This window comes from Bos taurus, chromosome 18, assembly GCF_002263795.3.
Source record: "Bos taurus isolate L1 Dominette 01449 registration number 42190680 breed Hereford chromosome 18, ARS-UCD2.0, whole genome shotgun sequence".
NCBI lineage: Eukaryota > Metazoa > Chordata > Mammalia > Artiodactyla > Bovidae > Bos > Bos taurus.
Genome location: NC_037345.1, coordinates 45,769,384 through 45,782,709, shown reverse-complemented (window position 1 = coordinate 45,782,709; position 13,326 = coordinate 45,769,384). Strand labels below are relative to the sequence as shown.

The window sequence follows — 13,326 nt, the reverse complement described above, 5'->3', positions numbered from 1 at the left end:
AGGGGGCGGGGGAAGGGGCGGGGAGGGGCCGGGCCAAGGGATTGGCAGAGCTGGAGGCCACCTGGCTGGATGGACAGGGTTTGCAAGGGGCTGGACCGGGGCGCCCAGCAACCTGCCTCCAGCCTGGACGGGCCCCAGGTGTGCCGGTATGAGGGTATGTGGAGTTGGGACAGATCTGGCCTGAGGGCCCGGAGTCTGGGGAGACAGGCCAGGCTGGGGAGTGCTGACAGGGCCCCCAAGAAGGAGGTGTAAAGTGGAGAGGCACAGATGGAGGGTTGCCCCAGCTGTCCCAAGGCCGCCCTGCCCCTGCATCTCCTCTGCCCCCTGCCCAGCCCCCTGCCTACCGCTGCCCCTGCCATTTCCTGCACCCGTTGTCCATCTCCTGAACAAGGCATTCCCAGCTCCAGACTGGGCCTCAGCCCAGCCCTGGCCCCAGACCCCTCCTGCACCCCAACTCCTGCCCCAGCCTCTGCCCCTTCCAGTGTCCCTGGTCCTGACTCCAGCCCCCACCTTTATTCACCCTCCCCCCAGCCCCCTCCCCCCAGCCACTTTTCTACAAGTCACGGGGGCTGGTTTGCTTTGGCAGCCTCTCTGCCGCCTGCAGCAATGACCTCTGGAGCTGGGAAGTCCTAGACAAGGGGGATGGGGACTTGGCCCGGAAAAGGCAGCACGGAGTGCTGAGGCCCAGGCCAAGTGGCCGGAAGTGTCCACAGGCAAATACGCACTGTCCCGCCAGCAGCCCAGGAGTCATCGACGTCAGACCCCAGGGCCGGATAAACACCCAGACACATAGGGTCACTACTGTGGACAGCCGCCATCCAGACTTAGTCAGGCCACAGCTGCTCACCCCAGACAGGCCGCCCCTATTCCATCAGACCCAGCCCCTGGCCCGACGCACCCCTGCACTCAGAGCCACGGCTCACCTGGGGGACAGGCCGGTGCAGGGTTCCCAGTCCCTTCTCCTCCCCCTCCATTCATTGCCCTCTTTCTCCTTCCCTAATCACCTCCCACCTCCACTACCAGTCTGCTTCCTCCGCTCCAGTCTGGTTCCCTTGAAACTCCAGGTCCCCGCTGAGCTAATGACTCCCTGAACCCCAACACTAATCAAGTATCAAGTAGCTGCACCCGCTGAGACTTCAGGCAGGTGTCGAGCCTGAGATGCAGCTCTCGTCTGTCCTCCCCCATCCTTCCCCCACCAAACGTGTGCACAGAGGCCCTGTCACCAGGCCAGGAGGGCGGGTCCCCGGAAACACCAGGAGGCTCTCTCGGATTTGGAGGGGGTGTAGAAGGTGACTGGGCTCACGAGAGAGACTGTGAATCAAGTCCAAGAATCTTTATTTCATGAACAAAACTACTTGTGTAAAGAGAGACGAGGCTGAATGGGCCCCTTTCTAAGTGGCCACAATCCAAGGCTGGTGAGAGAGGGTGGGTTGGGCTGGGGTGAGAGTGCGTCGCAGGGAGAGGAGACCCCAGGTCCAGCCAGAGGAAGCAGGAGGGGAAATGGCACCAGGGCTCAGAGGGGAGTGGGGGGGCGGGGTCCAGGAACCCCCTGCCCCGAACCGTTCCAGCCATCACAAGCCCCACTGGGCGGGGAGGGGGCAGGGAGGCACTGGGCCCCTGTTAGTGCGTGTCCGAAGCGGCCAGTGTGTGCAAATCAGCAAGAAGGAGGGGTGCGGAGCCGCTGCCCCCACCTCACCGCCCCCCCCACCAAACAGGCAGCAGAAGCAGGGGTAGGGGGCAGCGGCAGTATTGCTTTAGCCATCATGCATGGCGCAGGTGGGTGATGGGGCAGGAGGAAGAAGGCTGGATTAGGGGTGTGAGCCGAGCCCCCTGCCCCCTCCCACCCTGGAGGCTCCGTTGGCAGGACTCTGAGGCTTGTGGAGGCCCAGGAATGGCCAACCCCCATCGGGGCAGACCTTGCCTGGATGTTACCCCGTTAGGGCTGGCTCTTCCTTGAGGCGGAGCCCAGGGCCTGAAAGGGGAGAGACAGGGCACGATGAACCTCACAGCTAGCTGGCACCTCCTAGGCTCTCCAGCCCCCTGCCCGCCTGCCCGCCCACCTTACCGGGGCTATTCGGCCACCTGGACACCCGTACAGTTCTCTTTGCTTTCTGAGGTGATGGCCAAGTATTCCGAGCTGTGGGGGCAAAAGCCAGGTGTTCAGTGACCCCATTGTCAGTCTGGCCCATCCCCCCATGGAGACTGATGAGGGTTGAGGTCTCTGTTCCCCAGGGGCACAGGGGTCAGAGAGAAGAGGAAGTGGCAGGCTGGATCCTAGGGATCCAAGAGGAGCCCAGGCTGGAGGTCTGGAGTCCTGAATGTGGGGGAAGAGGGGTTCTGGGGGCCTAGACTCCTAGGTCGCCAAGGGGTTGGGGTCTGAGTCTGAGGAAGCAGCGAGCGGGGGGCTCAGACTCCTGGGTCCTGGCAGATAAAAAGGGCTAGGGCCTGGAGTCAGGTATCGCTGGAGCAGAGGATGCCAGGCCTGAGCTCTGGATCCTAACAGAAGTGGGTGCTAAAAGAATCTGAGCACCAAGGGGCAGGGACCCAATCGCAGCCTCACCCCATCTTGGGCACCAAACGGTTCCCTCTGGGGAGGACTGGCAGATGGTGCCTGGGTCACTTCCCCACCCGCCTCCCCACTCAGCCCATGATCCCCTCTGGGAAGCACTAGGCATCCTGGGCCGTTTCTCCCCTCCTCAGGACCCCACTCACGCATTCTCTTGTGCGGCAGCCTCCGTGGCAGCGGCAATCTTCTTGTAGCAGTAAACCATCTCTGCCACGAGCCAGATGGTCAACACCACGATGAGCACGTACATCATGATCTCGGACACGATGGACGCCATGTCTCTGTTGGCTGCAGGGGCCAGGCAGGGTCAGGTGGCAGCCTGAGTGTGTCCTGAGTTTGCTGTGCAAGCCTGGGCAAGTGGCTTGACCTCCCTGGGCCATGTCTGCAAATGAAGCCACGCTCTCCCCCTAGAGGCATCATTGTTACTGTGGTTCTTAATAATCAGCCTTGGAAGAGCTTTCGGATCGCCCTGAACCTGTCTCCCTGTGTAACTCGAGGGTGCCTCCATGTCATACAGGTGATTGTAAGTGCCCCAGAGCTGAAGCTCTGCAATGAGAAGGCTCAGGTTCAAATCCTGGCTCTTCCACTTGCCAGCTGTGTGACCTTGGGCAAGTGACTCAGCCTCTCTGGGTCTCAATTGCCCCACCTGTAAAAAGTTGATAATCACAGTGTCTCCTTCATGAGAGTATTGTGAGAATTAAATAAGCTTTTAACACGCTTATAATTGTGCTTGACAGATAGAGAGCACTTTATACATATTTACTATTATCAATATCATCACTGTTATTATTGGGGCGAAACAGCATAGTAGTTAATAGCAGGGCTCTGGAGCCAGACTGTTAGGGTCCAAATCTTATCTCTGCCTCTGCTGTGTGACCACAGGCAAAAGACTCCACCTCTCTGAGCCTCTATTCCCCTGCCGTAAAATAAGGATGATAATACTCATGCCTTCTCACAGGGTTGCTGGGAAGAGGAAATGAGTTAACATCTGTAACATGCATGGATGTGCCCACAGTCAGCTCTGCCTAAGCGCTGGCTATTCGCTGACATTTTCCGGAAACCCTCTCTCCTTTCCACAGCCCTGGCTCTTGCCAATGTCAGCTTCCTTTCATGGAGCCTAAATTTAAACTCTAAAAGGAGCATGTTCAGCCGGGGGACCAGAACGCAAGCCCATGGTGGTGTCCTCGGCCGGATTTCGCAGGTGTCCACCCCGCATCCCCAGCCCCTCTTCCCGGATGGCCGGGACGTCATTTTCCCTGCTGTTCCCACGTGGTCTTCCTCCCCTAGGTGTGTGCTCAGTTGCTTAGTCATGTCCGACTCTTTGCAACCCTATGAACTGTAGCTCGCCAGGCTCCTCCGTCCACAGGATTTTCCAGGCAAGAACACTGGAGCGGGTTGCCATTTCCTCCTCCCCTGGGAGTGGGCGCTTTCTGCTGCTCCACCCGAGGCAGATGGTACCAAGGCTTTCTGGGCCACAGGAAGTGGGGTGCAGGGTCCGATGCTTCTCCCCTGCTTCCCAGCAGGAGGAGCTGGGGACAGGACTCCACACCTCACCCATTTGTTTGTTCGCTTGTTCCTTCACTCCAGAGATACCCTGAATGTGTCTCCTGCGGTGAAAGCATGCTCTCACCCAGGCTCTGTCCTGAGTTCTTTACTTGAACATCTCCCTGACTCTAAAACAACCCCAAGGATACAGAGCATCCAGGCTTCCCATGTCAGCTGACCTCCAGAAGCACAGAGTTGAATACATGTTGGATAAAGCTCAGTGGTAAAGAATCTGCCTCCCGGTGCAGGAGACGCAAGGGATGCGGTTCTATCCCTGGGTTGGGAAGATTCCCTGGAGTAGGAAATGGCAACCCGCTGTAGTATTCTTATCTGGGAAATTTCATGGACAGAAGAGCCTGGTGGTTGGGCTACAGTCCATGGGGTCACAAAGAGTCAGGCATGACTGAACACACACACAAGCAAGCATGGATAAAACTCAGTCATCAGAATTCTTGCCCCTGCTCCTGGAACTCACCAACCAAATGGATTAAGTAAACTGGTATCCTGCTCTCCCAATCAGATTAGGACAGTGGCAGGTACGGCTCTCTAGGCCATCTGCAGGACAAGTTTACTGAGGACTTCCCTGGTGGCTCAGATGGTAAAGAATCTGCCTGCAATGCAGGAGACTTGGGCTCAATCCCTGGGACGGAAGATCCCCTGTGAATGGCTACCCACTCCAATATTCTTGTCTGGAGAATTTCACAAACAAAGGAGCCTGGCCGGCTACAGTCCACGGTGTCGCAGTCAGACACGACTGAGCAACTTTCACTTCACTTCATTTCAGAGAGGAGAAAGTGCCAGGCAAGGATGCACAGCCAGGATTGCACTCAAAGCCAGGAATCAACTCCAAGTGGAACTGACTGCAGGGTCCGAGCTCTTATCTACTCTTAAAAGCTCCTGCAGCCCAAGAGAGACTTGGAAATGGCCGTGGTATGTCCAGGGCAGTCTCCATCAACCCACAGACATCTCAGGAGGCGGGGCTGTCATCCCCTCCACCACACTTCACAGATGAGAAACTGAGAGAGAGCGGTCACACCCGGGAGCAGAGGCAGTTTCTCTGAGGGGCATTTGATTTCTTCAAAATCCCTGAATCTTCCGAGAGCTTCACCTGCCTGCCTCCAGGGGCAGATCTGAAGCCCCAGCCTGCACGTCTACGGGCCGCATGTCTCACCAGCTTCAGTCGCCACTGCACCTCCCCACCTGCTCCCCTCTTACTGGGTGTGTCCAGACAGAATAAGCCTTCCTGTCCCCAGATGCCAGCCCCACCCCTAGTGAGAGACACCCAGATGCTTCCTACCATCTTCTGCACCCCTCCCAGCTCAGTGAAGGCCTCATCTCCAGCACCCACTGCTCCCCCCTTTGGAAACGACACAGTTCATTACTGAGGGGTCATGACCAGCAGGCAATACCGACTGATAGGTAATGTTGAAATGGCAGTAAGACAGTAGCTTATGATAAAGACAGCAATGGCTACTGATGCTAACAATACAATAATACCACAGGGAATGAAATGCCATAGAGTGACACATAATGTTAAAAATACTACAAAATGAGCAAGGATGCCGAATACATACCAAATAAAAATTTTTTAAATACTATGACATGACTGATAATATTTTAGAACATATAGCATGGTGGCTAAGGATTAAAAAAATGATAATATGGTGGATAATATTAAAAATACTCTGGGATGATGGATTATAATTTAAAAAAATATTGTTGTTATGTTTGGTGTTTGGTAATGTGAAAACACTATAGCATACAGTATAACATAACATACTATATCACAGTGGGTAAGGTTAAAAAAGCAGGATTATAACATGGTGGATTAAAAACCACTGGGGTATGGTGGATGGTGCAAAAAATACAGGCTCTGGGAAGATAACAGAAATAGTCCTATATTACATAAATATAAGTCCATGCGTGCTAAGTCACTTCAGTCGTGTCCAACTCTTTGTGACCCTATGGGCTGTAGTCCACCAGGCTCTCTGTCCATGGGATATCCCAGACAAGAATACTGGAGAGCGTTGTTGTTCTCTTCTCCAGGGGATCTTCCCAACCCAGGGATGGAACCTGAGTCTCTTATGTCTCCTGCATTGGCAAGCGGGTTCTTTACTATTAGCGCCACCTGGCAAGCCCAATTAAATATAAGTCCTGCATCACATAAATATAAGCCTCCCACATATACTGGGAAGCAGTATAACGTGGTAGATAATGTTAAAAAAAAAAAAAACAAAAAATAGAGGCTCTTCTGGGACCTGGGCGTGCCTGAGCCCAGGCTCCACCATGCTAGGGAAGACAGCATCATGAGCAAGGGCTGAGCCACAAGATGGAAAGAACCTGGGTGCCCAAAGGGCATCCAGGAAACTTCCTACCCCCTAACCCTTCACCTGAGCACAGATTTGGGAGACGGGACTGACCCAGACTTTGTTAAGCCACAGTATTCGGGGGTGTCTTTTTTACAACTCCTCCACCGTCACCCAACTCACCAGGGCAGGGCTCCATCATCGACGTCTGTGGGTGGCCACCCACCCAGCATCGTGACCTACACCAAAGAGTCGCTCAGACATGTCTCCTGAATTGAATTCTGCTAGATCACTTTGCTAATACCCGTAAAAATGCTAATTACCAACAGGAACCCACAGGCTCTGGCTGACGGCAGAGTATAGTGAATCATGCCAAGAATAAAAACAACAATCACACAGGTTTGGCTGGGTTCAAATCCAGGTCGCAACTCTGTGACCTTCGCCTTGTAATCTTACCTCCCTGAGCCTCAGTTTCCCCACCTGCTAAATGGGGATAAGAAGAGCCTCTACGGCAGAAGGTGGGTTGTTTTTTCGTTGTTAAGTCATGTCCAACTCTTTGCGACCCTGTAGACTGTGGCCTGCCAGGCTCCTCTGTCCGTGGGATTTCCCAGGCAAGAATACTGGAGTGGGTTGCCATTTCCTTCTACAGGGGATCTTCCTGACCCAGGGATCGAACCTGCATCTCCTGCATTGCAGGTAGATTCTTTACTGTCTGAGCCACCAGATGCTGGGTGGGAGGATTCAGTGAGGGACTTCATACAGGACGATGAGGCCAGCCCCGGTCTTGGGGAAGGAGGGCACCAATGCACACGGCCCGTGATGGTGGCATGTACTGATGGCCCCTCGGGACTCACCTGCCATGCTCTTTGGAAGACCAAGGTCTGGGATATCTCCCTGACTCTCTAGGCCAATGGCCCCTGGGGCCCTGGAAAATTCCAATTTACACCCAATCAGAAGATGGTTCAGGGAAGGAGTCCAAAGCAGTTGAAGCCGAAATGATGAAAAATGATTCAAAACACACCTTAGATCTTTGCTGCTCAGCATGGCCCCAGACCTGCAGCCTTGGCCTCATCTGAGACAGAATCCTGGGCCCAACATGGATCTGTTGAGTCAAGATCCAAACAACAAGACGACCGCATATGGTAGAATTTGAGGAGCCCCGCCACAGGTGACACCACTGATTTCCTGCCCCAGGTGACACAGAGGGGCAGGACTAAGGCTGTTGACAATCAGAAGCACCACGACCATGGCCCCCGTGTGCCGAGGCCCTGCTGTGACAGACGCACCAGCCTCGGACGCCCAGCATCTCACTCCATCCTCACCACCTCCCCCACGACATCAGAATGGCTCCAACGACACACCGAGAGAGAGACACCATTATCACCTGTTTCCTACAGGACGATACTCAGGCTCAGAGACAGGGAGGCACCCACTGGGGTTCACAGCGCAGGAGGCAGAGCTCAGCTCTGCACTCAGCACTTCCCTGGGACAGGCCCGCCATGACCTCTCCATGGCTGAAGGGAAGTGGGGGCTGGAGCTGGACTCCAGGCGGGAGGTGTTGTCTCCACCCCCTGCTGCCCAGGCGCTGAGCCAGCCCGTCCATCCCCCCCTCCCCCCCTCGCTTCCGCCATCTGTCCCTCCATCTGGCTGCCCGGGGGCCCGACTCACCTTTGTCCACCACCTCAAGGTGGATCTTTTTGACAACGCTGGTGTTGTGCTCGTAGTTGTCGAAGAAGAGCAGGCGGTACACGTGGCATTCATAGTCGCCCGAGTGGTTGTAGGTGACGTTGGTGATGAAGATGGACAGGTCCTGCAGGTCTTTGGTGCCCCGGCTGCCGTTCCACACCACGCGGCCCTCAAAGCGTTCATCCTCTTCCAGTTGCAGCACCTCGTTCTCATAGCGCAGGATCTGGGGGCAGTGGGCGCGGGGTCACTGCCGGCTACCCCCGCCCCACTGAGACCTCTATTCTGCCCCTCGCCCTGACGCACAGACACAGAAGGACCCAGACTGTGCCCGAGCCCTGACACAACACACGCCGCTGCACGTGTTCTGTGGCCATCCTCCGGAGCCCCCATTCAGCCTTTCTGGTCTTCATTCTCTACCATCTTGCCCGGCCCCCAGACACACTCCCCAGGCAGGGCGAGAGACAGCCCAATTCTGGCTGCTGTAGACTTCAATTCTCTGGAAGGCCCTCAAAAAGTTTATGGAACCCCCTCCTATGCAATTCAAAACACAGAGAGTGAAAAGGAGGTCAAAAAGTTCTGTTTCCTTCCACGATAACAATCTGAGGCATTTTTTGCTGGTATAAAATAATTCCGATGACGTATATTTTGTGACAACCGTGTGCCAGGTGCAGGAACTCAATTCTCACACCAGCCTCAGAGCTGGAGACTACCCACTCCCCTTTCTTTACAGAGGAGGCAGTGAAGGTTCAACGGCTTGCCCAAGGTCACCAGCCGGTCCTGGTGGAGCTGGCATGTGGATCCAGGTCATCAGAAATGGCACCTGGGTGCAAACAAACTCGCAACCCCAACTGGAACCCTGCTCCCCGTCACTAGCTCCCACACAGGTGCCACTCTCCTGTGCCAGGAGCCCACCCACCTTGACAAACTCCTCTGTGCCCTTCTGGCGGAAAGTCCACTCAGTGAAGGTCTCAGCGTTGGTCTCACTGCGGCGCTTGCAGGAGATGCACAGGATTTTGAAGGTCATCCCATACACGGCCTCGGTCTCCGAGTCCACCTCCACGCAGCCCCCCCAGGCTGAGGACACTGCAGGGACAGTGGGCTCAGGTCGAGCCGGGGCACCCATCACCCTTGGCAATGCCAGGCTCACTGGTTGACAGCTCTCAGGCCCCTTGGAAGCCATCTGGTTCCCCTCGATTACGATCAGGAATAGCCAGAACCAGGCTCGGAGCTTGGCCCTGCCACCAGCTACATGCCCTTGGTGAGTCCCTCGTCCTCTCTGATTGCCCCTGTGAATAGTGAGGGAACCGATTGTCTTTCTTCTGGAGGTGGCTGGGCAGGTTCTTTAAGGCAGGTAAGGCTGCAGGGGACTTGATACCTTGTGTGTGCACTCAGTCGTGTCCGACTCTTTGCAACCCCATGGACTGTAGCCCACCAGGCTCCTCTGTCCATGGGATTCTCCAGGCAAAAATACTGGAGTGGGTAGCCATGCCCTTCTCCAGGGGCTATTCCTGACCTAGGGATCGAACTCGGGTCTCCTGTATTGCAGGCGGATTCTTTACTGTCTGAGCCACTAGGGAAGCCACGGTACACTGGATGCCCCCAGTCAACAGGGCTGTTATTGTGGTCAGTAACTTAGAGTCTGTGCTACCCAAGTACCCCTTTCTCAGGAGGCCACTTGTCCAAGGTATTGCAGTGTCTAGGTGGTGGGACCAGAATTCTAGTGGCGTTGGAAATTCAAGGTGGCAGCGTCAGTTCTACCAGCATTGATTGCTCTCTAAGACCAACCGGCCCCAGATAAATGGGTTGGGAGAAGCCAAGGCCTCAGAGAGGGAGGTGGGCACTGGATCCAGGGCAGAAAAACACCTCAGCCCTGCCCCCCAGTCCGGTAAGTTCCCAACATCCACCCCTTCCTATCTTCTCCTGCCTCAGTCCCCTCTGCTCCCAGGCTCCTCACTTCCTGAAGCCAATCCCACCCCCATCATCTTCTCAAAACTCTCTGAGCTCTTTCCCGCCACAGGGCCTTCACATCCCCAGCAGATTCCAGTCCCTTTGAGTCCCTCATCCTCATTCTTACCTGCCTCCTCCTTCCTGCTCACTAACTCGTGCTGTCTTTCCAGCTCCGAGGCTTTTCCTTTGCCCCCCATCCTTTCCTCTATTAATCGGGGTTTTCTGCCCTCCTCCTCTGCTGTCTCTTTCTATCCCCCTGAGCGCCTCAGTCTTTGCCGCCCCCTCTTTATTTCTCTCAGGAATCTCTCCGAAGGCCCCACTTTGTATCTTTACTCCGGCTCAGACACCCTCTCCTGCTCTCCATCTCGCCCTGCACCTTTCCCTGTCCTTTTAAAACTCCATCTCTACCTGTGTCTACCTGTGTCTCTATCTCTTCCTGCCTCGCTCAAGTTTTTCTCTCTCCACCGCTCAGATCCCTAACTCTGGCATACTCTACACCCCTCTCTCTATCTCCCCCCTCACTTTCCAGCTCCCCAGTCTCCCAGCGGAGCACTCAGGAGTACTTCTATGTCTCTCGCCGCTGCTTCCCTTCCGTCTCTCTCTCTCTCTCTCTCTCTCTCTCTCTCTCTCTCTCTCTCTCTCTCGGTCTCTCCGTCCCAATCTCCGGGCGCCGCCTCCCCCCCTCCCACCTCCCGCGACTGTAGGTGTCACATTGCAGCCTGCGGGGCTCTCCGGGAGCAGCTGACTCCGCGTTTCCTCGCCCCCGGCTGGGCGCCCGCAGCCGCCGAGCCGTGCCAGCCCGGCCCTCGCCCGCTCGCGCCCACCCGCACCTCTGCGCCCTCCCGAGCCCCGTTCCCCGCGCGCACAACTTCTGAAGCGGACTTAGCCGGGCCGGGGGATGAGGTGGGGACGGCCCTCGCCCGCGGCCCAAAGTCCCGAGAGCGAATCCCGCGGCCCGGCCAGTGTGCTGGCTGTGCCCCCGCCACGCGCGCCCCCCGCGCACTCACCCAGTGCGGCGCCGACCACAAAGGCCAGCAGCGTCCCCATGGCTGCGCTGAGCACGCTGCGCCCCCCTCCCGGGCCGCCGGTATTAATAGCGGGGCGAGAGGCGGCGGGACCCGGCGGCGGTTAGAATGTCCCCGGGAGCGCGCGGGCGCAGCAGCTGCGGCTCTGGGACCGACGAGGGGGGAGGGGGGGCGCGGCCCCCCCGCTCCGGTTACCGCCGGGGGCCCAGCCCCGGGGCCCGGCGTCCGGGCATCCCCGCCGCGCGGGCGGCGGCCGCTGCTCGGGCTGCTGCGTTGGCGCGCGCAGCCGGACACATCCGCCAGGTGCGCGGACCCCGGCCCCGCTCCGGCTCGGGCGCGCTAGGGCGCGGGCCGCGATCTCCTGCGCACTGCAGCGGCGGCGGCGGCGGCGGCGGCCACGGCAGGGAGGAGGGAGAGGGAGGGGGCGGGATGAATCACCGCCGGGGGAGGGCGCGGCTGCCCAGCCTTTGCCGCAGCGGCCCGGGAGGCGCCCGCCGCACCGGCCTCTCCCGGTGGTGGCGCAGGGACCGCGGCTTCGGGCGTGGGGCGCGTGGTCTGGGCGTCGGACCCCTCCAGACTCCGGGGACCCCCAGATGCGGAGTCTGGGAAGGGTGACCCCCCTAGAGTCACAAGAGGGCTTGGAGGGCGGTTTGAGGGCAGGGCTCCGGACTTTAAATTATGGAGGTCATCCCCCTGGAATCTCCAGGGGAACCTGGCAGGAATCTCTTGGTGACCTCCCCCTCGGACCCCGGGCACTCGGGCCTGGAGGTCACTGTGTTGGAACCCAAGTGGGCTTGGGGGGTGTCAGGCTAGGGCTACCCATAATACTCCAGACCCCTCCCAAGCAGGAGGGACACCCTGGATCCAAACCATAGAGGCTGCTCTGCTCTGGTTACTAGAGGTGCCACGTTTCTAGAAGAGGACCCTTCGTGACCCCGCTACCCTCTGTCTCTGACGTCATCTTCTACTCCGCCCCTTGCGACCCCCCGCCCCCACCCCGCCTTGCTGCTGTCGAGGCCCGTGCTGTTTCCAGCACACCAAGCTCCTTCCCACCTCAGAGCCTTGGTCCTTCCTCACCTCTGCTTGGAACACTCTTCCCCTAGGTGACCCCAGGGCTGACTTCCTCTCCTCCTGCAGCTCTTGGCTCTAACGTCAGCTTCATCAGGCCCTCTGTCCACTCAGGACAAACTGCCTCCACCGTCCCTTACTTGACCTCCTTTACCAGTTTTTTTTTTCCTCACAGCAGTTGTCACTACCTGACATTATACTCTTCTTTATATGGTTCCTCCATTCACCTCTTGTCCTTCCAACCCTGGAAAACAAGCTCCCTCAAGGTGAGAACACTGTCTCGTGCACCACTGCGTCTCCAGCACCTTCACCTGTGCCTGGCACCTCAGCGTTGTTGTAGTTGCTCAGTCGTGTCCGACTCTTTGTGACTCCATGGCCTGTAGCCCGCCAGGCTCCTCTGTCTCATGGGATTTCCCAGGCAAGACTACTGGAGTGGTTTGCCATTCCCTTCTCCAGGGGATCTTCCCAACCCAGGGGTCGAACCCGGGGCTCTTGCACTGCAGGAAGATCCTTTACCATCTGAGCCACTCAGGGAAGCCCTTTGTCACCTTGCAGGTGCTCAATAAATATTTGTCAGGTGAATAAATAAGTACCAGTGCTAGAGCCCTGCTGTATGCGGGGTCCACTTCTACCTCCACAAGCATGTATATACCAAGTTCTGTTATTAACCTGCATTTTACAAACTGGGAGACTGAGGCTGGGAGAGGGCCATTCCCTTGCCTAGGGTCACGCAGCCAGCCTCAGGTGGGTCTGGAATTCTGCCCGAATGGCAGGTAACTTGTCTGCTAAATGAAAAGGATGAGGATAGGGGCTCTTTCGGGACCACAGTGGGGGATTTTTGGCTGAGGGCTGCTCTTCAGGTCCTGACCTTCAGTTCTAGATAGGGTGAATTTCCAGAATCTCCCCAGCCCAACTTTGCCAGGCAAGAGGAATCAAGGGTGGGGCTGGCCCGGGGCAGAGGGAGAGGAAGCCAGGGACACCAGACACCTTTGCGGTCTGGGCCTTTGTGCCAGCACTTCCTGGGCTGTGAAATTCCCCTGCAAAAAATAACTCTCTTGCTGTTCCGGTCCCTTCTGTCAGGGGTGGCAGGCAGAGGCACAGTAAGGACAGGCCTTAGGCACCACACAGGGGCACCTGCAAACTGATGTTCGCTGAGCACCTACTATGGGCTTGTGCCATTCTA

The 13,326-nt window shown here is 57.1% G+C and overlaps 1 protein-coding gene across 3 annotated transcripts; it reads right to left on the bottom strand.

The window, feature by feature from the left end:
* Positions 1-1,318: 1,318 nt before the first annotated feature.
* SCN1B (sodium voltage-gated channel beta subunit 1) lies at positions 1,319-11,223 on the bottom strand. 3 transcript variants are annotated; one of them, NM_001076496.1, is given in 6 exon segments: positions 1,319-1,972; positions 2,066-2,137; positions 2,713-2,854; positions 8,086-8,326; positions 9,020-9,186; positions 11,058-11,223. In NM_001076496.1, coding segments are annotated over 5 exon segments (657 nt in total). In that variant the 5' UTR covers positions 11,098-11,223; the 3' UTR covers positions 1,319-1,972; positions 2,066-2,070.
* Between the last annotated feature and the right edge of the window lie 2,103 nt (positions 11,224-13,326).

Bases quoted from the DNA above. Each gene is read 5' to 3' on its own strand.
- SCN1B (XM_059876952.1), bottom strand. From the start codon at position 10,247: ATGGGGGGCAAAGGAAAAGCCTCGGAGCTGGAAAGACAGCACGAGTTA. The intron at 9,187-10,177 runs GTAAGAATGAGG...CTGTCCCTGCAG, and splicing joins GAGCAGGAAGGAGGAGGCAG to TGTCCTCAGCCTGGGGGGGC. The intron at 8,327-9,019 runs GTGGGTGGGCTC...CACTGCCCCCAG, and splicing joins GCACAGAGGAGTTTGTCAAG to ATCCTGCGCTATGAGAACGA.